We start from the raw sequence: 27,483 nt of genomic DNA, 5'->3' as shown, positions 1-27,483 counted from the left end.
TAGAGTATGAAATCAGTGTGTAAGTGGGGGCTGTGTCAGCGGAAGCTTGTCAGTCATGAGATAACATGTGAACAATATGTAATGTAATGAATGTAACCTATTGTGTGATAATTGTGTGATGCTCTACAATAAAAGGGCTTTCGAGAGAAGAGAGCTTCAGTTAGGATGAGGCAAGCAGCTCTCTTCTACTCCTTGCACAAGTAAAACGAACCACTGTGTCTCTGGCTTGTTCTTTAATGATTGAGGTTGGGGTAAATTCCCTGACACTCAGACTGAAAACAACCAAATCATCAGCAAACAATAAATGATTGATAAATAAATGATTCACAACAAGATTTCCAGCCACACAACCAGTTTTAGATTGTAAAGGTCAAGTTAGCTCTTATGTACATTAACACACAGTCCATGGCATTTAATAGTAAAGTTGCGATTTTATTTTGGTGAATCCGGTGTGAGCGGAAGTGAAGGTAAAAACATTAGCTTGTTATACAAAAAGGATGCAAAATTATCAGAGCGATGTTAACAGTGAAAAACAAAACAATGGTGAAAAGTTATATTTAAAAAACTAAAGATTGCAACAAGGTTTGTTTTACTTGTGAATGTATATTTGAGCTTCTTGTTATTTGTATCGAATTAATGTTAAATATGGATAACGGTTAAACAATGTTGAACAAATCAGACAATGAAATTATAATGTCACTCACAAATTTGAGATTCAGTGCAATAAGATATCAGTCCAATATGTGGAGACACTGGTACGGTTGTCTTTTAAAAACATGAGTGTTTATTGTTTTGTATTGTCACTGTCCTTTTTTTTTTAAATAGACCATGAGTCCGGAATAAAGATGATGATGATGATGAAAGTAATGAGCTGGAGATGCTGTAATCTTATTTATTTATTATTTCTCTTATTTGGTTCTTGTGTAGCTCTTACGTTGGTTCTATGACACGGCAAGGAAAGATTAAAAAGTCATTTAACCATCAGTTCTGGCCTTCTCAATTCAACTGGATGCTACATAGATGTTTTAAGCTTTGTTGACGCTTCATCTTAATACAAATGAAATAAAACTGGGGACAGAATCTCCCCCGTCTGACCCCATTGCTGACCCGAAACTGTCATAATATTGGACCTTTATTTTTTTCTAAAACGGTTTCCTCCGTGTGTACAAAAATGAAACCTGGCATGTTCCTGACCATGTGTTTGTGTATCACTGGACAACACTTCTGTCTGTTACACCTCCTAATCCCACTCACAGACATGCTCCAGGGGCCCTCCGGCACTCTCCCCGGACTGCGAGCGCGCACGACCAACGAGCGTGCACGTGGAGCTGAGCGTGCGCACGGGGATGGAGCGTGCACGTGCGGAGAAGCCCATTGACATGAGACAGAGAGAGGGAGCGTGTCCCTTATCGTTAGCGGAGCACAAAGCAAACATGTCGTACATGGCGGCGTTCTGGGCTGCGGTCGCCATGGTAACCGCTCACACACCTAACAGTGGTACAGAGGGATCCAGCTGCGGTGAGCGCGGGGCCCCGTATCAGTAATCCAGTAACCCACAAGGAGTATTTACAGAAAGGGAATAAGCTGTTATGAGACAAATACAGCGTTGAGCTTCAGCTCTGTGGGTCAAATCAGGAGACGCCACAGTGAAGAGTCACAGATGACACGCTCTTCCACTGTTTTTACATTTATGACAGGTTTGGATGATTCTCAAACTGGACTTAATCTGGTGCAATATGCCTCTTTTGGGCGGAGCCTTGCACAGAATCTCACAGATAAACGTAAGTAGGGTTTGAGTAGGGCCTACGAGAGATCTTTAAATTATTCAGACATGTATGGATGACTCTAAAACATTTTCAAGCATGTTTTTGATGAGGGAACAACGTTACAAAGCTAAGAGAAATTGATTTTGTGAAATACCTTCCCTTTAAATTATACTTAAATTCAAATATCTTCTATTTCCATTTTACTCATGAGTTTGTCCAAAAACACACGTCAGAGGACAAACTGAGAGTAACTCATGGGCACTTGAACTGAAGTGCAGCTAAATATTCAATATTAGATCCATATCAATATTCAATCCAGTGCACTTTATTTGCACAGATAAAATGTGTACCATAAAAGGCAGTAAATCATGAATTTAAAAAATAATAACAAATAAAAAGTGTTAAAATGAATAAAGCTAAAAAAGGATTTTTAGAGTAAAGGTGGGTCTTTTACTCCAAAAATTAGACTTAAAACTCTCCACTCCAAAGTGTGTATGACAGGTCAAATTTGACTTAATCTTGTGCTATAATACCTCTTGTAAAAACAAATTGTAGTTTTACACCAAACGAGAAGCAGTTTGTGAAGAAAAGTTGAAAAACATGTGCAGTAGTTTGATTAGCAGGATGCACTCTGGTTATGCTGTGTGTGCTCTGAAGGGGGAGTGATTTTGTGAGCAGAGCAAAAGGAAGGTGACATGTAGGTCACATCTAAATATGTCCTGTGTTAGTGGGTAATACCTCACAGAAGTAAAATAACCCCTCTTTAACAAAATAAATAAATCATCCCTGTGCACTTAGAGCAAAAATACAAGACCCTATTCACACGGGATAAGTACAACCTGGGGACATCTGGTAATTTGGAAATTACCGCCCCACCTCTGTGTTATTCACGGCTCATTCGCACGGGATAAACCAAGTCTGTAAATTAGTCTAGTTTACTGACACAGAGATTGAAAGAGAAAAGAACACGGAAAGAAAAGAAAAGGCTCAATTACAAGAACAAACTCTGAGATGCAGATTCGCATGGGACTAGTGTTATCATGATCACATTATCGTCTATATTTGGTGAAATACAGTATGTCATTTGCTGCCAAATTTTGACTTTAGAAATGACAGCCATGGAGCATTCGTACGGGATTAAGCTCTCAGACATCCTCCACAATTATTACAAATCACCAAAGGTCCACAGATGACACTAATCCTGTGTGAATAGAGTTTATGACTCTGGTAAAGTGCGAAGCAGCACATGGAACAAACAGCAGGTAAAGTGTCTCCAGTCTCGTCTTAGTTCATGGGGATGTCTACACTTCTTTCACATCTGCCTGATACATAAAGTTCAGATAACGTGTTTGAGGCAGTGTTGGGGAGTAACAGATTACATGTACCAGAGTTACATAATCAGAGTACAAATTATGAGTAACTGTATTCAGTTACAGTTACTGTTTCAGTGAGTGGTAATTGGATTACAGTTACTTTGTTGAAATAAATGCACACAGCGGTATTTTCCAGTTTTCACATTTTGGGCTATTCCCTTTTTTTTTTTTCAGTAATTTCACTCATTGCCGGACAATAAACCAGGTATAAACCAGGTCTAAAACCAGGTCTAAAACCAGGTCTAAACCCAGGTTGAAACTAGTTCTAAACCTGGTCTAAACCAGGTCTAAAATCAGATCTAAACTAGGTCTAAAACCAGGACTAAACCAAAAATAAAGCAGGACTAAAACAGGAATTAACAGGACTAAATCATGCTGTGTGGACCGTGTCTCCTCGTCTTCTATCAATAATATTTGTAATTTGTTTAAGTAAAGTCTGGGCTTTTTATTTTCTTTTAGCAGACAAAACATCTTATGTTATGATTTCCTCGTCTTTGCTTCTCTACAGCAAATCAAGCAATCCAAAGTATTCAGATTACGTTACTCACTTTAAATACCTTAATAGATTACGTTACAAACTACATTTTGAGGTATATAATCTGTAATCTGTAGGGGAATACATTTTAAAAGTCACCTTCCCAACACTGGTTTGAGGACATCTTGTACATATCTGTCAGGAGACTAAAAACTAAAAAAATAAATGGAGTTTTGTGGGTCACATGAGGTGTGTCATGTGACCTCTTCAGGTGCTTTATAGTAGTACTTAGTGTTTTGTTTTGTTTTTTAAAGCTTGTGCCCTTGTGTCCACACTAATCCAGCGGGGTGGTATGGTGGCTGAGTGGCTGCCAGAGTCGCCCGGGCCTTTCTGTGTGGAGTTTGCATGTTTCTCCCCGTGTCTGGATGGGTTTCCTTCAGGTGCTCCAGTTTCCCCCAAAACATGCCTCACTGTTCCCCAGGAAGAACAGTTGATAGCCAAGGTCAGTTAAATACAATCAATCAATAAACCTGCCCAGAGACGGTGCTACAACCTGGTACATGCATCTCTCCTTTTAAGGTTCATGTCAAAACTGTGCGCTGTTCCTGTCTCATTGAATAAAATAAATAAATAAAATAAATAAAACGGCTCCAGAAACCTGGTGCCTCCAGCTCCCACGAATTCATTTGAGTACAGATCTGATCCGACATCGTGTGGATGCCTGAAAACACTGATACACTGATGTAGGTCTGTGCACCAAAACACTAAGATGCTAGATTTTTAATTTTTATTCATTTTAATAGGACAGAAAAATAAAAAGAGTAATTTTGACGTCTGTAGTTCACAACAGATTGTCGTTGTACGTACGTTACAATGTGCCAAACACTAATAAGAATCAACATGCAGGTCCCTTTCCTAAAATGTACTAATTCCTATAGGATATGTGGGCCATGATTTACCTGGCAAATCTAGAATTATATCTCTGTATTTTTTTGATATAAAGGGACTAATCCACCTGTCAATCATGCCCGTCTGAAAACAGAGAAATTCACTGTTGACCAGACTCACATGTTTGTTAAGTGACAGGTAGATTAACCAATGAGGGACATGCATGCATCTGTATCAAAACTAAAGATACTGTATTTTTCAGGCTATAAGTCTCACTAAAAGTCCTTTAATTTTCTCAAAAATCAACACACCTTATAATCCGTTGTGCCTTTTTTATTAATCTTGAATAGATTTTACGTGGTACACAGCGCTCTAAAATTTGTCAAAATGGTTTAGTATGACTTTGGTAAGCTATGAAACCACACCGCCTGATGGATTGTCGGAGCATTACGGCTACCGAAGTCAGGAGCCTCGCAGAGTAAAGGGGCAAAGTATAGTTCTGCGTCTGCGCTACGGAGAATATCTGTCCATTTATATAAACGTGTGTCTGTGTGTACGACCTGCACACGTATAATCTCTGAAAAGTTTCACATGAACCATCTCCAACACGATAGAAACACAGAACAGACTCACCATCAGCAGAACACCCCTCTGTCACAGAAAGAACACTCATATTCCACTGAGTCGTGTCCTTTAGTTCGACAGAAGTTGAACCACATCAGCGACACAATAACGAGCTGTTTTTTTGAGCGCTCAGTTTATGCAAATTGGTCATGCGGTTTTAAGTTTCGTTTCTGTAAAATGTAAATAAATATGCTCAAAGTTGTGTGGATAGGGAAGGAATTGTGGACACAGAAACGACGTGTCTGGACGCAGATCGTTTCCGATACTGTGATACGCGGATTCGTTTCAGTGTAAACTTAGACTAAGACATTGCATTGCTTTGACCGTCCATGATGTTTCAGTAAAGGACTCTGGAATACTTCTGTTTTTAATTTTTTATTTTTTATTTTCTTAATCGATCGTCGGAAGAATCAACGATTGATTATCGATTAATCATTAAAATTTTTATATTAAAATTATCATCATTATTATGACTATCTGCACTACTAATCTGCATAAATAAATTCAACTTTACGACATATAAACCGTAACCACTCTAGAGCCACATCAGCCCGTTTGACATTAGAATGTGTTTAATTCAGTTTTGTTCAAATCTCACAGAAACCAAACTTAAAACTGCATCGCTAATTTGTATAAACTAAGTGAAGATAAAACTCCAGCTCTTGTGTCGCTGATGTGGTTCAACTTCTGTCGGATTAAAAGACATGACTCAGGTGAATACAGGTTAGTGGGTTAGGGTTAGCTAACCCTAACCAGATTTGCGTTTGTCAAAACCAGGACAGCGTACGGGGGGAGGGGGGCGGGGCCTCGTCATCCACATTGCGCGACTCTCACCTGGCAAAACTTTTTCCCACTGGACACAGAAACATATGCTGCTTTATACACTGTGCACATGGACTCACACTTGTCCCGAACACAACGGAAAGTGTGGAATTTCTTGTACAAATCATCGTTAAATACACATTTGTGCTTCGGTACGTTACAGACTGACCCACTGTTTGTGTCCCGCTCCTTCTGATGCAGAGACACATGTACACACCTGTTTGGTCACGACACACACAGAAACATACATTTGGTTTGTCGATTAAAATTAAAGTAACTGATGAAATTCTTAATGATCAATTATCGATTAATCGATTAATCATGCCCATCCCTACTCTGAACTAATCACAGAGCTGAACATTCGCCAAGCCAATGAAACGCTTTGATACACTGAAGCGATCGACACGCAGAGTGAAGCAGTAGGAGGAGGGGCCAACACTTCCACACTTTGGTCACGTGAGCGGCTGCTGCGAGACGAGCTCCAAGGCAGTGCTTCAGAGCGATTTGTTTCAGGAAGAACCAGACGTGCTCCAGAGCTCCGACTCATTTGTCCATCACTACTTTTACAGTTTCATGCGTAGTTTACTTTTACATGTAATCGAGTGCTTTTGTTTGAGTACTACTTGAGTACACTGTAGTGCATTTACTAGAGTACAGCACGGCCACTTCGAGACATTCTGACGTTCTGTGCTTTTGGTTCTTTTACTTGAGTACATCTACATTTCATCGAGCACTTAGACTGGAGTACTTTTCCCGCAGTCGGTGCACTCACTCACCCGGTCAGCACCACCACAAAGTCCATGACGTTCCAGCCGTTGCGGAGGTACGAGCCCTTATGGAAGGCGAAGCCCAGGGCGATGATCTTAATGGCCGCCTCGAAACAGAAGATCCCGATGAAGTACGGCTCTGTGTCGTCCTACGGAGACACACAGGGGACAATTCAGAAGAGCACGTCTTTGTGAGGGCTAAGAGAGAGCCTAATGAAGCGAGGGAAGAGGGGGAGGGGAGAGGGGGAGGGCGGACAGGGAGAGAGAGAGAAAGTGAAGAGAGAGAATAGGGGAGAGGGGAGGAGAGGAGACGAAAGTGAAGCGAGAGAGGAGGGGAGCGGAGAGGAGACAAAGTGGAGAGAGAGAGAGAGAGAGAGAGAGTGAGGAGAGAGTGAGGAGAGAGTGAGGAGGGGAGAGACACGGAAGAGAGAGAGAGAGAGAGAGAGAGAGGAAGGAAGAGGAGAGAAAGTGAAAAGAGAGAGAGAGGAGAGAGGAGAGAAAGTGAAGAGAGAGATAAAGTGAAGAGAGAGAGGAGGGGAGAGGAGAGAAAGTGAAAAGAGGGAGAGAGAGGAGGGGAGAGACAATGAAGAGAGAGAGAAAGAGGAAGGGAAAGGAGAGAAAGTGTAGAAAGAGAGAGAGAGGAGGGAAGAGGGGAGAAAGTAAAAAGAGAGAGAAGAGAGAAAGTGTAGAGAGAGAGGAGGGGAGAGGAGAGAAAGTGTAGAGAGAGAGGAGGGGAGAGGAGAGAAAGTGTAGAGAGAGAGGAGGGGAGAGAGAGAGAGAGAGAGATGAAGAGAGAGAGAGAGAGAGGAGAGAGAGAGTAGTGAAAAGAGAGAAGGTGAAGTGATCGAGAGAGAGAGAGAGAGAGAGAGAGAGAGAGAGAGAGAGAGAGAGAGAGAGAGAGAGAGAGAGAGAGAGAGAGAGAGATGTCTCAGAGATCATCTCAAGACCCAAGTGAGTAGAAGGAAATGTCTAATTGTTTTTAATCAGTGTAAATCTCTTTGTGTTGCATGTTTGTATGAACAGCTCTCTCTAAATGAAGTTTGATTGATTGACTGATCATGTGAAAGCTACCACTTCATGACATCACAAGAAACAAACATGAAACGTGAATGAAACAAAACCACTGTGGGTAAAGTTTTGTTTTGAGGAGGTAACAACATCAGAACATGGCTAAAGTCCACATTTTCACAACTCTCTCCACCACTAATTGTACTTTTTGTTTTATTTACGTCGTGATTCATTCGATTATTTTCCTCTGGGGTTATCAGCGGGACAAAGTGTTCTTCAATATGATCATAACTTTTGATTTACTGGCACAGCAACTGAGACTAAGAATACGACACCACCCAAGCTTTCTGTGTCTGTCTTTATTCCACTGTTCTCCCCGGAGACAGTGTTGGGAAGGTGACTTTTCAAATGTATTCCCCTACAGATTACAGATTACATACCCCAAAATGTAGTTTGTAACGTAATCCATAAAATTACTTAAGGTGAGTAACGTAATCTGAATACTTTGGATTACTTGATTTGCTGTAGAGAAGCAAAGACGAGGAAATCTTCACATAAGAAGTTTTGTCTGATCAAAGAAAATAAAAAGTCCAGACTTTATTGAACTAAATTAAAAATATTATTGATAGAAGACGAGGAGACACAGCATGGTTTAGACCTGTTAAATCCTGATTTAGACCTCGTTTAGACCTGGTTTAGACCTGGTTTAGACCTGGTTTAGTCCTGGTTTAGATCTGGTTTTAGACCTGGTTTGGACCTGGGTTTAGACCTGGTTTGGACCTGGTTTAGACCTGGTTTAGACCTGGTTTGGACCTGGTTTAGTCCTGGTTTAGACCTGGTTTGGACCTGGTTTAGACCTGGTTTGGACCTGGTTTAGACCTGGTTTAGTCCTGGTTTAGACCTGGTTTACTGTCCAGCAATGAGTGGAATTACAGAGAAAAAAAACAAAAAAAACAAAAACAAGTAACTGTAATCCAATTACCACTCACTGAGAAAGTAACTGTAACTGAATACAGAATACAAATTAGTACTCTGATTACATAACTGCGGTACATGTAATCTGTTACTCCCCAACAGTGCCTGGAGCCATGTGGAAACCTCTCCTCCTCTGAACGTGACTGACAGGACGAGAGCCCGCCCCCCGAGCCCCCGCCAGCCAACGGGAGCGCGGCGCAGACGAGAAGCATTCACACTGACAGGCTCTATATTCTTTTGAGTTCAGAGTTTCCTCGACAAAACACGACTTACATAATGAGGGCTGGAGGGCGGCCTGCTGAACGCCGCGGTGCCAGCATCTATTGTACATCAGCTCAGGTCCAGCTCAGCGGAGGAGCACAGCTTCAACCGAACAAGAGAGGGATGGGCCAACGCAAAAATGTTTCACATATTTTTCCTCATATTTAAAACTGTTAATCGCTGCATTGTGACACCCATGGCAAGGCAAGAAGTTATTTGTACAGCATAATTCATACACAAATTTGAAGTGTTTTGATTAAGACTAAGAAATATACTGAAGCCCTGAGCGGCAAGCACAAGAAAAAAAAAAAAGAGAGACACACTCCATTCTCTAACCCTTTTTTACCAATAACTCCAAAAAAATGAGAGCCTGTTTACACGAGAACACTTGTGGGTAAAAACGTCAAAAGATTTTTTCGGAAGTGCCTTTTGTTTAGACGGTGACGGCGTTTAAAAATGCAAAAATCTGAAACCACCGTCCAAAGAGGAAAAGTTGAATACGCTTTGCTGTAGTGTTTCTATCTACACTGCCCAAGACACAAAACTCTGGTCAGATGTGCTCAGGTCGTGTACAGGTTTACGTCACACACAGTACACAGAAACAAACATGTGGGATCATTTCCATGTGTTGGACCTTCAAACTTCTCTGGCAGCTCTAATAAACTTACAGGAGGCAAAACAGCAAATGTAGAGAATGTGCAGAGATACTATTAGTGAACAGAGAAAGATCTGCAATCACCTCTGTCACATTCTGGATGCACCAGTTGGTCTCAGGTGAGTCAGAGCAGTGTTGGGAAGGTGACTTTTAAAATGTATTCCCCTACAGATTACAGATTACACACCCCAAAATGTAGTTTGTCATGTAATCCATTAAATTACTTAAAGTGAGTAACGTAATCTGAATACTTTGGATTACTTGATATTGTCATGTCAACTACATGAATGTAGCAACCACATCGTGAAAATTCTTGTTTGTTTTCTTCAAATTGTCTGTTGAGCCCAAGTCTCCATGAACAGACTTTTGTTTACAGAAGCAAAGACGAAGATGTTTTGTCTGATGTAAAAAAAAAAACAAACAAACAATAAAAAGCCCAGTCTTTCCTTAACCAGATTCAAACTATTATTGATAGAGAAATGCTTTTTATATGAGATCACTGCTGCCTTCAATTAGTTCACCCTACTGTTAGTGTTATATTGTTTATTTAAAAAATAAATAAATACATCACTTTCAGTACAAACATAAAGGCGCCAGTAAAAATCAATAATATTGGATGTTTTTTACTCAAAATGATGCAAAATCAGATTATTAAGAATGACGATTATTAACAACCTCATCCACTGTGTGACTGACGCCGCCAACGTGAACAAGACGTTTCCATCGCTCTTACTGCCGCGTTCTGTGTGGGTTTCTGGCCATGAGTGGAATTATCGAAATAAAATTTACAAAAATTGGATATAGCCCAAAATGTGAAAACAGGAAAATACTGCCATGTAATCCATTTATTTCAACAAAGTAACTGTAATCCAATTACCACTCATTGAAACTGTAACTGTAACTGAATACAGTTACTCATAATTTGTACTCTGATTACATAACTCTGGTACATGTAATCTGTTACTCCCCAACACTGAGTCAGATGGATCTGGACGAGACCTGGAGAACCAGTCGATGGTGGGACAACTTTGTGGAAGGAGGAGCTGATGAAAATGTGTAGCGTGAAAACTTCAGTATGTCCAAAGTTGTCCTTGTTGCTTTAAGTACAAATATACACACTTCTGCATCTCCGTACACAGATTTCCTCCCAAAAACACTTGTCTATAAAAAGTGAAGACAAGATGCCACTGTTTTTTTTTCTTTACTATTGGTAAACGTGCCTATTTTTTTACTGCTTGTCGCTCAGGGCTTCATGGAAGACGTTAAATTCATAAATAAAAACAAAATGATCATCATCAAATTTGCATTAAAATAAAAGAGAGAAGAGTGTGGAATAAAAACCTGTCAGTCATATGCAGCGAAACAAACAAAGGCCTGTCTCACGTTCAGAGTGTTCCAGGTTTTAGATGCCCAAAACTGAAACACTGACTCCTCGTGTTTAGTCCTGGTTTAGTCCAGGTCTGGTCCATGTTTAGTCCTGGTTTAGTCCAGGTCTGGTCCATGTTTAGTCCTGGTTTAGTCCGCTTCTGGTTTATGTTTAGTCTATGTTTAGTCCGGGTTTGGTCCATGTTTAGTCCTGGTTTAGTCCAGGTCTGGTCCATGTTTAGTCCTGGTTTAGTCCGGGTCTGGTCCATGTTTAGTCCTGGTTTAGTCCAGGTCTGGTCCATGTTTAGTCCTGGTTTAGTCCGCTTCTGGTTTATGTTTAGTCTATGTTTAGTCCGGGTTTGGTCCATGTTTAGTCCTGGTTTAGTCCAGGTCTGGTCCATGTTTAGTCCTGGTTTAGTCCGGGTCTGGTCCATGTTTAGTCCTGGTTTAGTCCAGGTCTGGTCCATGTTTATTCCTGGTTTAGTCCAGGTCTGGTCCATGTTTAGTCCTGGTTTAGTCCGGGTCTGGTCCATGTTTAGTCCAGACCTTAGTTCTGGGGCCAGCAGGAGGCCTGTCCCCGTGCTCCTTGTGGACAGGCTGGGTTCATGTTGGAGATTATGATGTCATCATTTCAGGGCCTATTAAACTCCATGAAGGACTCAGTGTTTTTAAAGAATTATCCAAACAAAACAGTACAAATGTTGAGCTTTATCATTATTTGATAAAGACTTGTTGTATTACACAGAATCATGTCTTATTGTTCTTTGAACTGATAACACTCACAGATCTGGGATTAATAATGGCACCACTTTGTGAAACTACTGTGTCAGTTTTTGTTTCATGTGGACAGACCCAGTGTTTCCATTGCAGGTCAACAAATCTCCAGTTTGACACTTCAGATCTGTCTCCAGTTCTGTTTAAACTTGGGATTTTACGAATTCTGTCACATGAACACAACTCATTGTACTTTTCTACTGCACATTACATCAGGTTTGTGGAGTCATAGTGTTTTGTTCTGCATCATGGTTTTGTATATTCATGAAGAATGACAGAATCGCACTGCAGACTATACGGAGAGTTTGAGTAGGGTCCTAAATTAAGTAAGTAAGTTTTTATTTATACAGGGCTTTTTCACAGACATATGTCACCAGAGAATTCACATTTGTCTCCAGCTCTGTTTAAAGTCTGGGGGATTTTAGGAATTCTGTCACATGAACACAACTCATGGTTCTTTTCCATGAATTATCTAAAAAGATAAATCACCAGTTTTGAATCTGATCATTTATATGACTAACTCAAATCATTTTTGATCTATGTTCTGATGTTATTTCCTCCTCACAAACAGACCTGGAGTTGTGTTTTGTTTCATTCACCTGTTTAACACACAAACCTGCACACTGAGCTCTTCTCTCAAACAGAAAACACTCTGTTCCACCTTGTGATGTCATGCAGTAATACAGGAAGTGCTCCACTGTGTTTTAAAACTCCACACACCTTCACTAGAATCATTTGGATCATTTCAGCCCTGGAACTGCCGACATCTACTGAACTAAAAGAAAAAGGAGCTGTTCACATCAAATCTTCCTCTTCATGAGCACAGGTGAACAGAGCATTTAGAGTTTTGGAGATGTAGACAAACTAATAATAAAGGATTTACTCAAAGATGCGTGAATGAAACAAAAAAACACAACTCTGGGCATGTTTTTGTGTAATATAGGACCTTTAAATGTTACTGTGTGTATAGAATGTTGTGATATGACCTGAACCCCAGTTAATGAAAAGAGATGATATTGTAAAAGCAGGAGAGTGTACTCACCAGGCGCTCGGACATGGGCGTCTTGTCGCTGGCCGGCAGGTGCTGCTCCAGAGCGAGCACGATGCAGTTAGCGATGATGGTGGCCAGGATCATGTACTCAAACGGAGTGAGGGGCACGTTAAGGAAAAGTTTGGACAATATCATATTATTCAAAACAAAAAAAGTCACATACACAAGGAACAGAACAGTCAAGAGAAATAAACAATCCAAAAGTCACACTCAGGTATTTTGAAAAAGAATCAGCATTTTAACATGAATTCATAATTGGTTACATTTGTTTGAGAATTTGATTGTCATAATTTCACATATAAGGCAGTGGTCTATAGAACTCTACGAGAGATTCACTAATGCTGAAAGAAATATCCAAACTTATGATCTTCATTTAATCATCTATAAAAAAAAACAAAAAACTTATCATCTACATTTTAATTCCACCATAGAATTTTCTACCTTCTCAATTAAGGATTTGCGTGTGATGTGTCAGTCATGTGATTTCATGTTTTGATGGTCATACTGGAGGTCAACACTGGGATTATTCAGTTTATTTCAATATAATCATGGTGACTTTAAACAGCGCAAATGACATAAAACTGTCCAAAATCACCAGCTCGTTAGATCAGCGTCATTAGAAAGGTATAAAGCTAAAGTCGTCCTCCTGGGTTGTGGAATAGATCCCAACAACATTTTTTGGTTGAAACTGTGAAGTTTGTATTTGTTTTGGCCTTTCATCCACATGGAGCTGCGTTTTGGGAAAATGATGTTTTTTGAGAACAGGTTCCAGATTGGAGAAAACTTTTGCAAAAAAACCCACCTATATTTCTGGGATAAATCTAAAATTGGCTAAATGACCTTAAAGTTTAAAAAACAGTGATGAGATCTGCATTATTAAACATCATTATTATTGTTACAGCGCCACATACAGGTGTGGCACATGTATTACTTCATTTTCACTCAGCGCTCTGTTGTTGTCTGGACGTGAATATTTATTGATCAGAGATTCGTGAGCACGTGAATTTTTCCGGACTGTGAAAATAAAATAAAATCCAGGAGTGTGGTCACATTATTCACTCCATCCCCAGTGGTGATAAACTACTATTGTAGCCACAGCTGCCCTGGCTGACTGATGGTTCCAATCAGCGCCATCGGTCCCTCCAACCACCACCATCACTCACACACACACCACTTTCATACTAGGCAATGTGGGTGAAGTGTCTTGCCTAAGGACACAACAGCTGTGGCATCTCATTTTCCCAGAAGTCTCCCATCCAAAGTACTAACCAGGCGTGGTCCTGCTGAGCTTCTGACATCTGACAGGATCAGACTTTGACATGCAAACATGCATGAACAACAAAACCTCAAAGCTCTTCAGACGTGTTTTTATCGAGGGGAACAATGTTGTAACATGGGACAGCTCCAAAGCCTTGATTTAGCATAATACCTCCTCTTCAAACTATTCATGATAAATGAATGAATATTTGAAATAGATCATCTTCAGAACCTAAATGATTTGATTGGATCTACATAAAAGAATTCAGGTCCATTGTCCAGTAAGTAGCACAAAAACCCTCTGATCAACAGTGTTAATCATGAGCTTCATTATTATGATGATTTTTTATTCAGGCTGTCAAAATCGTCACAATCCATTCAGGATATTTCACCTCACAATTTGTCATCATCATTTCACTATAAAACAAATAAACAAATAAACACATCCACAGTGCCTGTGCGTCCACGCGCCCCCTGCCCTCCTCCCATCACTCGCTATATGTCTTTGAAGAACATGGAGGAGTGGGCACAGCCCTTCCAGATGGTTGCTCTCCTCTCTTCATCATAAAGCTTGCATTTTCTCTGGGTCAGTGCTGCAGTCCGTCTATTAAAGAGCTCTGAGTCCAGCCAAGCATTACACTCCAGAGACGAGTCACAAACAGAAAGAACAGAAAGAACATGTGCTTAATCATCACAGCAGGCTTTCACAGACGTAACAATTTGGGAAATATTTCATAGGACATCATCTTTGGGGCTTTGTTTTGTGGAATACATACACCAAGATGCTTTCCACATGTCCCATTGTATCCAACAAGTATTTCAAACATAACACTGTCTGTCTGAGTCCTGCTCGAGTGGACAGTGGATAAATGAAAACTCCTTTATTACAAACTAAAAGAAACTTGACTCTTGTGAGCTTCAGGTCATGTTCTAATGTTGTTCCCTCCCCAAAAACAGACCTGGACTTTTGTTATGTTTCATTCACATGTCTGAGTAACTCTTCATAACTGTGTTAGTCTGTCTATTAGCCTGATTCATCAGCCGGTTTCACTTTGTGGAAACTGTCTGACCTCACAGCATTAGGATTAATTCGCTCGACGGTAGGCAGGTACTTTTTTCATTTAACCAATCACTGCTATTTGTTCGTGATGTATGTGATGCACCACAAATGGGGCTAACTGATATATTAAGCTTTTCCCAGATCCCGTAGGAAGAAGAACAATAACGTCTTTCCCCTTGATAAAATTCACCAAACAAAACAAACCTCTTTGTTCCAACTTTAAATCCTCAATCTCGGGAATCGTTGACAACACAGAATGACTGTCTCTTCGCTGATTGGCTGGTGCCCAAACTCACACTTCAGGGGTTCTTGCAAACATCTAGTGTATTCTGATTCCTGACCTAGTTGCTGGAGAGAAATGAAATTAAATGGAAGCACTAGGTGGCGTCAGCCTGACTATCTGTCTACATGTCCCAAAGCTCAAAATGCTGTGTTCCACCTTGTGATGTCATGAAGAGGTAGTCTTAAAGTGAACACCTCTTTTTACCTTTCGTTTAGGGAGACCAGGCGTCTCTATTTACCAGGGACAATCCCAGTTTTGAGCCCTGTGTCCCCTGTCCCAGCAGATTTCAAGCTGGAGTCACCCAGTGCCTCCGCTCAATTTCATTTCTCTCCAGCGCCTAAATCAGGAATTTTGTAAGAAGTTACAGACTTTGCACCGGCCAATCAGCTGTGAGCTGAGAAGTCATGACATCAAACTCGTCGTGCCTGTTTGTGTCCCTTTTGTGGAACAGCACAACAGTAAACAAAGCGTCGAGATGGATGTAGACGAACACAGACATTCAGTGTCGGCAATGATTCCTGAGATCAAGGATTTAAAGCCGGAACAAGGAGAATGTTTGGTGAATTTTATCAAGTGGAAAGACAATCTGTGTTTCATTCATTCACTTGTTTTTCAAAATAAAACCAAAAATAAGAAAACAAAAAACAATTATTTTCTTCATTATTTGTCTCCAAAATCAAAATGAAAAAACAAAACAGATAATTTGTTTTTTCAGTTTTCGACTTTTTCACTTTACGGATTGAAACGGGACTAAACCAGGACTTAACTAGGACTAGAACAGGTCTAAACCAGATCTAAACCAGGTCTAAACCTGTCTCAGTCCTGGTCTAGTCCTTGTCTAGTTCTGGTCTCAGCCCTGGTCTAATTCTGGTCTCAGTCATGGTCTCAGTCCTGGTCTAGTTCTGGTCTAGTTCTGGTCTTAGTCCAGGTCTAGTTCTGGTCTCAGTCCTGGTCTCAGTCCCAGTCTGGTCCTGGTCTCAGTCATAAGCCAGGACTGAAGCAGGACTAAAGCAGGACTAAAGCAGGACTGAACCAGAACTAAACCAGGACTAAACCAGGACTGAACCAGGAGTGTCAGGACGGGTCTGGAGGTGCACCTGCACCTCGGGTGATGAGGAAACCGGGACCAGACTGGGACTGAGACCGGGACTGAGACTGGGACTGATACTGGGTTAGTCCTGCTTTAGGCTTGGTAAAGTCCTGGTTTAGTCCTGTTTTAGTCCTGCTTTAGGCCTGGTTAAGTCCTGGTTTAGTCCTGTTTTAGTCCTGCTTTAGGCCTGGTTAAGTCCTGGTTTAGTCCTGTTTTAGTCCGTATGCGGCACAAAAGTCCGGCAACACAGTTAAAGTCACAGAAACAGGAAACGTTATCAGTTTTCTCCCTTATTCATTTAAACACAAAATCAGAAACTGAAAAAATGAATCGTTATGTTTTTTCATTTTGATTTTGGGGGTAAATAATGAAGAAAATAGTTGTTTTTTGTTTTTCATTTTCTTAATTTTGGTTTTATTTTGAAAAAGAAATGAACGAATGACACACGGATTTAAGATGTTACTGTTCTTCTTCCTACGGGATTTGGCGCATTACATTCGTCACGATCAAATAACAGTGATTGGTTAAATTTATTTAAGTACCCGTCTACCTAACGAGGAAACTTCTAACGTTTCCTTTACAACTGAAAGCTGCTCAACTGTGACTAAAACAGAAACGAACAAAAACGAGACGCGCTTCTGATGGTCGTCTTTAAAGTGAGTTCTCCTCTTCCTCACAGACGAACAGGCCTCCAGAGCCACACACCAGCTCACACAGAAACTCCCACACAACACCTCACACACGTCCAACGCACACTCCAGCTGCACACTGACTACACACACAACACACACACACAAGAGGAGAGAGAGGAGAGAGGACGAGGGGAGAGAGGAAGAGAAAGAAGGAGAGAGGAGGAGAGAGGAGAGAGGAGGAGAGGGTAGGAGAGAGGAGACAGAAGAGAGGAGGAGTTGGGAGAAAGGACGAAAAAAGGAGAGAGAGGAAAGAGGAGGAGAGGAGAGAGGAGGAGAGGAGAGAAGACAGAGGAGAGAGGAGGAGGAGAGTGAGGGGAGAGAGGGAAAGAGGAGGAGATAGGGAGGAGAGAGGAGGAAGAAAGGAAAGGGAGAGAGGAGGAGAGGAGACAGGAGAGAGGAGAGGAGGAAGAGAGGAGGAGAGAGGAGGAGAGAGGAGAGGAGGGAAGAGAAGGAGGAAAAGAGGAGAGAAAAGGAGAGATATGGAGAGAGGAAAAGGGGAGAGAGGAGGAGAGAGGAGGAGAAAGGGGAACAGAGGGGAGGAGGAAAAGACAAGAGAATAAGAGGGGAGCAGAGGGGAGGAGAGAGGAGTAGGAAACAAGGAAAGAGGAAGAGAAAGGGAGAGAGAAGCTGAGAGGAGAAGACAAGAGGGGAAAAAGAGGAGAGAGGGAGAGGGGAGCTGGCAGGAGGAGGAAAAGAGGAGAGAGGAGGAGAGAGGAGCAGGGCTGCACGATTTGGAGACGTGGCATATTTCTGACCTGCACTGAGATCAGGATTTCAGTTTCTACTTAATTCTGTTCTAAGTTCACTTTTTAAACTCCTTCAGAAGAAATGAAAAGAAGAAATGACAAACAAATACAAGACTCCCATTTGAGAACATGTTTGTACACATCTGAAGAACAGACTGAACACTTTTAAGACTGAAGGAGATTCTGTTTGTGCAAAAATTTGATTCATTTTGCAGATCTAGAGGAGACAGGAGCAGACAGGAGCAGACAGGAGCAGACAGGAACAGACAGGAGCAGGCAGGAGGAGGCAGGAGCAGACAGGAGGAGGCAGGAGCAGACAGGAGGAGGTAGGAGCAGGCAGGAGGAGACAGGAGCAGACAGGAGGAGGCAGGAGCAGACAGGAGGAAGCAGGAGCAGACAGGAGGAAGCAGGAGCAGACATGAGCAGATAGGAGCAGGCAGGAGGAGGCAGGAGCAGACTGGAGGAAGCAAGAAATGACAGGAGGAGGCAGGAGCAGACAGGAGGAGACAGGAGCAGACAGGAGGAGGCAGGAACAGACAGGAGGAGACAGGAGGAGACAGGAGCAGACAGGAGCAGACAGGAGCAGACCGGAGGAGGCAGGAGCAGACAGGGTGAGGCAGGAGCACAGAGGGCGAGGCAGGAGCAGAGGAGAGAGGGTTATTTCAGCACCATGGACAGGGCCCACAGCACAGAGCCAGAGCAGAGTGCCCCTGTCACCATCAATGTACCGACCTTTCATTCAGTAAAGGAGACACAGGACAATCATTTTTGGGCCTCAGGATTTATTGTGTCTAGTAATGCTACTTAAAGAAGAGGTATTATTTGAGCTTTTGATATAATGTTGTTTTCTCATCTAAATATGCCTGAAGAGGTTTAACTGTCATCCATGCAGGTTTGAGATCTCTCCTGGGTCTTATTCAAACCCTCCATACAGTAAGATGCTCCCACACGACTATTCTCCATAAATATACAAATGCCTGATACAAAACTGAACACAGCAACTTGCAAAACCTGACACAATGTGCAATAGTTTCATTAGAGGAATGCACAGAGATTGTGTTGGTACATCGCTCTGAAGAGTGTGTTTACAGAAAAATACAGCACTTTTAAAACTACAAAAGCATTGTGATATGTGATGTGTTACAGTTAAAGAGCCACTAAACACCTAAATCACTTTTCTACTGATGATCTGTGTAAATGGGTCTAAAATAGAAGTGTGTCTCTATCCCTTATTTTGTCATTTTAGTGCATATTTGTTAAAAATGCGACTTTTGGGTGAAAGTTGTGTCTGTATCGGTCTCTTTAGGATCAACTACGGTCAGAACATTTGGATTTTCAGATTGGACTAACGGTGCCGATGAGTCAGATGCAGGTTATTACGTGACGAGCACAGACACGGCGTCTACGGGCGGGACGTGAAAAGCCCCTCTCAGCCCCGCCCCCACCTGGCACCGCCGGGCACCACCATGTCCCGCCGTGTCTGGAGAAAAGAGAAACGGTGTGATCCGAGTGCAAATGTCCGCTCTGTTTCTAAGTCTGAAGTGCACTGGTCCACACCGTGTTGGACTGTTGTGACTGTCGGTCGGCTGTCAATCATCGCTCCAGAGCCCGCCCCACACCTGCTCCCCCCAACCCGCCAAGCACTGCCCACTCTGGAGGATTTCTCAGATTTTGCTTAGGGCCAGAGTAAAGATTTGGGAGGGGGTTTAATGGCTTTTTAGTGCCCCATAGAAGTAAAATATCCCTTTAAATGTGTTTAATTTAACTTTTTATTTACCAGAGGTGGGACTTGCAAGTCGTGATTTGGACTCGAGTCAGACTTGAGTCACTATTTTTAGGACTAGAGACTTGACTTGATAAAATGAACTAAGACTTGGGACTTGATTCTGACTTGAGGCCTGTGACTTGAGAAGATTTGAGAAGCACTTTTAAATCTGAATTCTTTCTATTTTTACTGTAATGATTCACTCTAAGATCTTGTCAAGACATTTAAAACAGAAAAAATGTACTAAACTATTTTCTTCAACTCTTACACACCAAGTTATGGTATATTTATATATAAGTGCAATTTATCTTAAAAATCATATAAATTGCAAAAATCAAAGCTATATTTGGTACTTTGGCTTAAACACTTGAAATGACTTGAAGCTCAAAGCGGACGACTTGGACTTGACTTGGACGTATGGGCCAGTGACTCGAGACTTGACTTGGACTTGTCTGTTTTTGACTTGGGACTTGACTCGGACTTGAGGCCAAAGACTTGAGACTTACTTGAGACTTGGAAAACAAAAGCTTGGTTCCATCTCTGTTCTTCACTGCAGCTCGTGCTGAGCAGTGCACTGGGATGATTCTGTTTTAGGGTCACTGTGTCACTGTGTCATGACGCACTGTTCAATATTGTTGAGTATATCACACTTGATTTGTTAGCCTACAGCAGAGTTAACTTGAGAGCAGAAGCTGACGCAGAGATCCACACAGACATGACAACTGTGACTACACCAGCACATCCAGGAGGACTAATCAACAAGAAACTGCATTTCCAGGACTGTCCATCTTAAACTGCAGAAACAGTTCTGGCTCACAGGCTCCTCTTAAAGTCAGCCAAGAGACGTGTCTACAGGTTTTCACTGTTTAGAATTCAGAAGTGCTTACAGCACAGTCGGTGTAATCAAAGCACGAAACCAACCAAAATAAATATGACTCCACTTACTGGCACATTTTTATGCTTAACGCAGACCTGCTCTAGAAAATGGACTTTTCACAGCTTCTAACCATGTTCTAATTCTTCTCCCTCCTCCCTGACCTTCTCAAGTTGTATTTGGAGTGATTCGTGCATGTTTGAGTGAGCTCCAACAGCTTATTTTCAAGACACCATACTGTCAATCAATTCCTGTTTTCATCACCACCGGCATACGTCTGAAAAACTCAAAACTGTTTTAAACTCCAGTCCATACACTCAAGATAATTTGGTTCATTTCAGCCCTGAAACTGCCAATCTGTACTGCACTAACGGTAAAGACAGCATTTAAAGTGAAAACAGCCACATGTTCACTCCCAAGGAACGTCACCAACAGACTCCAGCTCAGCCACACGTCTTTGAACACACACCAGCACAAAAGCTCACCTCACCCCAATTTGAGCTTCTGACACTGACTTCTAGTTGTATTTGGAATGCATTTTTACACACTTTGAATAACTTCTAAAGCCTTTCATCTCCTCACCTCCACATATATGACCAATATGCTTCAACACCACACCCAACAACAAGCATGCTCCTCCTCCTGTGCAGCTCTGTGCCTCCAAGAATACAGGAAAACAGGTCGGGAATTTTATAATTATGCCCAAACTCTGTGGAACTCACTCCTCTCTGAATTAAGAGAAGGCAGCTCTCTGGAATCGTTCAAAACTAAACTTAAGACCCATGATTATGATTATGAACAGAGCATTTTGAGCTTTGCAGATGTGGACAGGCTCATAATAAAGAGTCACTCAAACATATGTGAATGAAACAAATACAGCTCCAGGTCTGCTTTTGAAGGGGGAACAACATTCTAACATGAATTAAAGCTCACTTAAGTCTATTTTGTGCAATGTAAGACCTTTAATATACAGGTAATAGGCAAATGTGCCCAGTTAAGGGAGTCCTCACCAAGACTAGACTAACTCAAGATGTGGGGATGGGTTCACCTGCTGCTCACAGCCAAGGACGGGTCAGAGGACAGATTTCCCTACAGGGACAATAAAGTGTACCTTAACAGGGCACTTCCAGATCTCTTCCAAAAACTAGACTTTTTCTGCCTTCAGTGGCACATATAAATCATTATAATAATACCATGAGTCTACGAATGACCAATCAGTTAATTAACTAAACAACTAAAGGACTGCAGCCCGTAAATCAGAACATTTCAGTGAATCTTACATGGATCTAAACAAAACTTGACCGATGTGACTAACCAACAGCGATGGCATTGTTTTGCAAGTCTCAAGTAAGTCTTAAGTCTTCCACCTCAAGTCCGAGTCAAGTCCCAAGTCAAATACAGGCAAGTCCAAGTCGAGTCTCGAGTCACTGGCCCATAAGTCCAAGTCAAGTCCAAGTCGTCCGCTTAAAGCTTCAAGTCATTTCAAGCTTTTAAACCAAAAAAGTACCAAATATAGCTTAGATTTTGATGAGGATTTTTAAACTAAATTGTACTTAAAATCCATAGTAAATGTATATATGAGTATTTTTATAAGAGTTGTAGATCTTTTTTTTTTTCTTTTGAAATGTCTTGACAAGATCTTGTGTGAATCATTATGCTTAAGTGCTTAATAACATTTACCGTATTTTGCGCACTATTAGTCGCTCTGGATTATGCGGCGCACTGTCATTAAATGGTCTATTTTCTAATTTTTTTCACAAATAAACTGCACTGGACTTTAAAGGAAACCCAACAGTGTGATGGGTGAGTGGTTTTGTTTGTTTGTTCGTTCACGGTGACTCTGGGCTTTGTTCAGTTGTGGCGTGTAGGGAGGGTGCTGTCTGGGACCAACGGATTGTCGACGTGTTCACAGTGACTCAGTTGTTCAGTTGCGTCTAGAAGTGGCACATTGCACTAGCTTTTTCGGTTCTTTCCTCCATTCTGTTCCTCGTCGGCGTGGAGTGATGAGTGTGTCTGTGGGTGTGTTTCTCTGTGCGGTCGCTGTCTGCTCCGTGTGTGTTTGTGTGTTCTGTGGGTGGTGTGGCTCTCTAGTTTACTGAAGTCGTGCTGGGACACCTGAGTGGATTCATGTATAGGACGCTCTGGATTGTGGAGCGCACAGTCGTTTATTGATGGGTTTGGAGGCTTAAGCACGCTCCCAATAGCCCAGAAAATACAATATTTTGTCGTGTAGTTTGCACTGAAATGGAAGGATCATGTTCTATGTAGTTCCCTCCGTTTTACTATATTGTACTGTATATTACTGTAGTACATTTGAGGATACTACAGCACAGTACTTCAGTTCCATCCAAAGTAACAAACAGAAGTGTAGGGACATGTTCCAGTTTGTTCCTGTAAATTCAGCACCGTATGCATCAAGTGTAAAGAGAAAAAAGTGAAGTATTTTCTAAAAACATATATATTTTTAGGAGAAGCATCAAGTCTTGTGAAGTCACAGGGTTCAAGTCCAAGTCAAGTCCCACATCATTGAGCTTAAAGTCCAAGTCGAGTTTCAAGTCTTTTTTATCGTCTATTTTATCAATTCAAGTCTTGAGTCCTAAAAATAGTGACTCAAATCTGACTCGAGTCCAAGTCACGACTTGCAAGTCCCACCTCTGGTAACCAACATCTAAATACACGTGCAAGTGTAATAAAGCAGCACCAGAGTTTCAGCATGTCATATCTTTGCAACAATATATCAGGCTTCAAAATGTGTTATGGTGACAGAAGAAAAAAGAGGAGAGAAGAGGGAGACATGAGAGCAGCAGGAGAGAGGAGGAGCGACTGGGGAGGGCGATCTCTGCTACGCAACAACCATTTCACCATCTGTCAAGGTGCACTCCACTTCCTATTTTCACAGCAGCAGCGGCGGCGGCGGACAGGTAGTGCCCGGTGCTGCTGCTGAGGCGGGGAAGGAAGGGGGGGAGTGGGGGTTTGACATTTCAGACAAAAGACTTCTCAGGTCAAAGGTGAGGGGCTTACAGGACGTCCAGCGGAGACAGCTCCCCGATAAGAGGCAGGCGCGGGGACGGACGAGGAGCGACGGGCCGACTCTTATCACCAAATGCTCAGTCAGGATTTGAACCCAAACCCAGATTAAACCGGGATGATTGCGTTTCCTGTCATCTGTCGCAGTCAGCCAATCACAGCCTCACAGCCAACCAATCAGCTCTCACATCTGCCTCCTCTGGAAAATGACGTGTATGTCGTAACACTAACACGACGCACAGTAAAAGTGTTAAGATTTGAAATGTGAGTGTGATTTGAGATGACATTTTAAGATTGGAACCACTGTGGACACTGCACACAAAACAAAAACGAGTTCAGTTCTTAATTCACTTCATTCTTATTATTTAAATAATGCACATGAGTCCACTGCAAAAATATCTTGGCCAAAATTTAAGATAGAAACACTTAAATCTCTCTGAAAATGACTTAAAGGGACAGTTCAGAATTTTGGACATAGATCCTCATTTCCTTGCGAGCCAGAGTGTTGGAGATGTGTGGAGACACTTTCTGAAATATTCCAACCAGTCCTTGTATTTGCAGAGGTCACTGGTGTTAGACTAGTGCATGTCAATGGTCATAGTTCTCCTGCCACTAAAAACAGTCTTACCCACTCCACAAAACACCCCAAACTAATCTATTATTACACCAGACTGTCCATGTGAATGTCTGTATTGATAGAATAAGTTTACAAGTAAAACCAACCTTACATTTGAAGGATTTCTGGGTGAGCAGCAGCAGTGAGTTGTACTTCCTGATAGAAAGTTTGGCAGCGGTGGACTGATATATGAAAAAATAGTCCCTCAACACGCGACGATTCATGCAATGCCAGAAATTAGCAGTACACCCATAGAGCACTACTCTGCAAATTTCTCTGATCTGACCAAGATTTTCAAACTTATATCAGGTTATTCATCTTGTTTTCAGATTTATTATCTACTTATTAGTTTTGATTTTGGTTGTATAATCTTAAAATTGCCATATATTTCTTCTATGACTCAACGAATCAGAAAATCAAATTTATGATTAGTATAAATGGACTAACTACTGTCATGTAAGACTGATTTCAAGTACATACATAGTATCTACAATTGTGCATCTTTGAATTTATTATCAGGCCATTCATACTAATTATAAACTTGTTTTAAGTGTGTAGACTTTAGCAGAATTTAAAGCATTTTATCTAGAATTTAACATCTGGAAGGCCATGAACACTCAGGCCATGAACACTCATCATAAACTGGTTTTAAGTCTGTTTATCTCAAACTGAGCCTCCATAAACTTATTTCCAGCCCATGAACACTGACCACAGACGCTTCATTCTAGTCCAGAGGTCGTTTTAAGACATCTCATCAAGTAAAATGATTTTTGCTGCATGGACAGATCATTTCACAAATTTTAAGTCATTTTCGGATAGATTTAAGTGTTTACATCTTACATTTTGACCAAGCTTTTTGCAGTGAATGGAACCTGGACCACTGAGGGATCACACACATACAAGACCACAGGGGAACAGAAAAGAAAGTTCTACCATTTAATGCTGAAAATCACATTCTCTTGTTTAAAGATAAGAGGTTTTTGTTTTTTTGTTGCGGTTTTTATCATTGTGGTATTAGAATGGATTTTGACTGTTGAGTCTTCTCCTTCTCCTACTGAAAGTTTGAAATGTCTGTAATGTGACAACACTACACTGAATACTGTATGTGTTTGTTTGGTCCTGTTTGAGCCCAGTTCTATTCTAGTACTGGTTTAATGTGGTGATTTTGCAAGTGTGATAGGTAGAGTTGTAGTCAAGACCGAATTAATCAAGACCAAGACCTGTCCAAGACCACAGGGTCCCGAGACCAGGACAAGACCAAAACTTTTAAAGGGCGAGACCAAGACAAGATCAAGACCACGGCCCATCGAGACCAAATCGAGACCATCTTTGTCATTTTCGACATTTATTTGTATTTCACAGTTATTTTAGCACATTTATATCAATGTTTTAATAAATCTATCTTCATTTGATCAGCCCAGTTCTATTCTAGTACTGGTTTAGTCAAGGTTTAGTCCTAGTTTAGTCTGTAGTTTAGACCTGTCGGAGATCACAGGGTCCCGAGACCAAGACAAGACCAAGATCTTTGAGAGTCGAGATCGAGACAAAGCCAAGACTTTTAAAGGCCGAGACTGAGACAGCATTAAGACTTTTAAAGGATGAGACCAAGACAAGACGGAGACAACGGCCCATCGAGACCAAATCAAGACCATCTTTGTCATTTTCTACATTTATTTGTATTTCACAGTTATTTTAGCACATTTATATCAATGTTTATATAAATCTATCTCCATTCTATCTGATTAATGTTCATTTAAGCACATTTCCTATTCTAGTACTGGTTTAGTCAAGGTTTAGTCCTAGTTTAGTTCCAGTTTAATGTGGTGATTTGGCAAGTGTGATAGCTAGAGCTGTAGTCAAGCCCGAACTAACCGACACCAAGACCAGTCCAAGACCACAGGGTCCCGAGACCAAGGGAAGACCAAGACCTCTGAGGGTCGAGACCGAGACAAGACTGAGACTTTTAAAGGTTGAGACCGAGACAAGACCGAGACCACAGCCCAGCAAAACCAAATCAAGACCATCTTCCCTCATTTTTCCACCTTTATTTGTATTTTACATTTATTTTAGCACATTTATATCAATGTTTTTATAAATCTATCTTCATTTGATCTGATTAACATTAATTTAAGCCCAGTTTCTATTCTAGTACTGGTTTAGTCAAGGTTTAGTCTGTAGTTTAGACCTGTCTGAGACCACAGGGTCCGGAGACCAAGACAAGACCAAGACCTTTGAGACTCGAGATGAGACAAGACGAAGACTTTTAAAGGTCAAGACTAAGACAAGACCGAGACCACAGCCCAGCAAAACCAAATCAAGACCATCTTTGTCATTTTCAACTTTTTTTTTTTACATTTTACAGTTATTTTAGCACATTTATATCAATGTTTTTATAAATCTATCTCCATTCTATCTGATTAATGTTCATTTAAGCCCAGTTCCTATTCTAGTACTGGTTTAGTCAAGGTTTAGTACTACTTTAGTTCCAGTTTAATGTGGTGATTGTGTGATAGGTAGAGTTGTAGAGTCAAAAGCGAAGTAATCAAGACCAAGTCCTGTCCAACCACAAGGTCCCAAGACCAGGACCAAGACCAAGACCTCTGAGAGTCGAAACCGAAACAAGACCGAGGCCACGGCCCATCGAGACCAAATCAAGACCATCTTTGTCATTTTTTTTTTTTTTACATTTTACAGTTATTTTAGCACATTTATATCAATCTTTTTATAAATCTATCTACATTTGATTTGATTAATGTTCATTTAAGTTTAAAATAAGACAAACAAACTGTACTGCACTCAAATCCCTTCTCTGGACCCTCACCCACAGTTTATCAATCCCACTTTCACTGGCACTTTACAGAAAACTACTTAAAAGTGAAACAAGCGGGGAGGATTTTCAAACCTGCTTTCCTAATTCCGAGTCCAGGTCTGAGACAAAACTGACTCCAAGCACCTTCAAGACCAAGACAAAACCGAGTTCAAATGCCCCTGAGTCTGAGACAAGACTAAGACTGCATAAAAACGGTCTCGAGGCCAGTCTCAAGACCAAAACCGGTCTCGAGTACTACAATTTGTAATTTGTATTTCTACCAAGTAAAAGTATTTGTCTGTGTATTCCCTCAGTTGTTCAGGTAGGCTCCATAAACAAAATAACCCTGTTGATAGATGTGAATTTGAACAAACTTTGTGGAGGAAGAAGAAGGGGGAGAGCAGGAGAGATTAGGGGGAGAATCAGAGTGAGAGAAGGAGCGAGAGATGAAGACGAGAGA

At 41.3% G+C, this 27,483-nt stretch overlaps 1 protein-coding gene across 1 annotated transcript in view; it reads right to left on the bottom strand.

Moving 5' to 3' along the window:
* cacna1bb (calcium channel, voltage-dependent, N type, alpha 1B subunit, b) overlaps positions 1-27,483 on the bottom strand; it is a 397,100-nt gene that overhangs the window by 369,037 nt on the left and 580 nt on the right. The window contains exons 2-3 of the mRNA XM_055153227.1: positions 12,796-12,901; positions 6,725-6,864 (exon numbers count right to left, since the gene is read on the bottom strand). Coding sequence (XP_055009202.1) covers positions 6,725-6,864; positions 12,796-12,901 — 246 coding nt within the window. The remainder of the gene's footprint in view (positions 1-6,724; positions 6,865-12,795; positions 12,902-27,483) is intronic.

This window comes from Boleophthalmus pectinirostris, unplaced genomic scaffold, assembly GCF_026225935.1.
Source record: "Boleophthalmus pectinirostris isolate CB_2022bp ecotype Guang Dong unplaced genomic scaffold, ASM2622593v1 HiC_scaffold_18, whole genome shotgun sequence".
NCBI lineage: Eukaryota > Metazoa > Chordata > Actinopteri > Gobiiformes > Gobiidae > Boleophthalmus > Boleophthalmus pectinirostris.
This window is presented reverse-complemented; position numbering and strand designations above follow the sequence as displayed.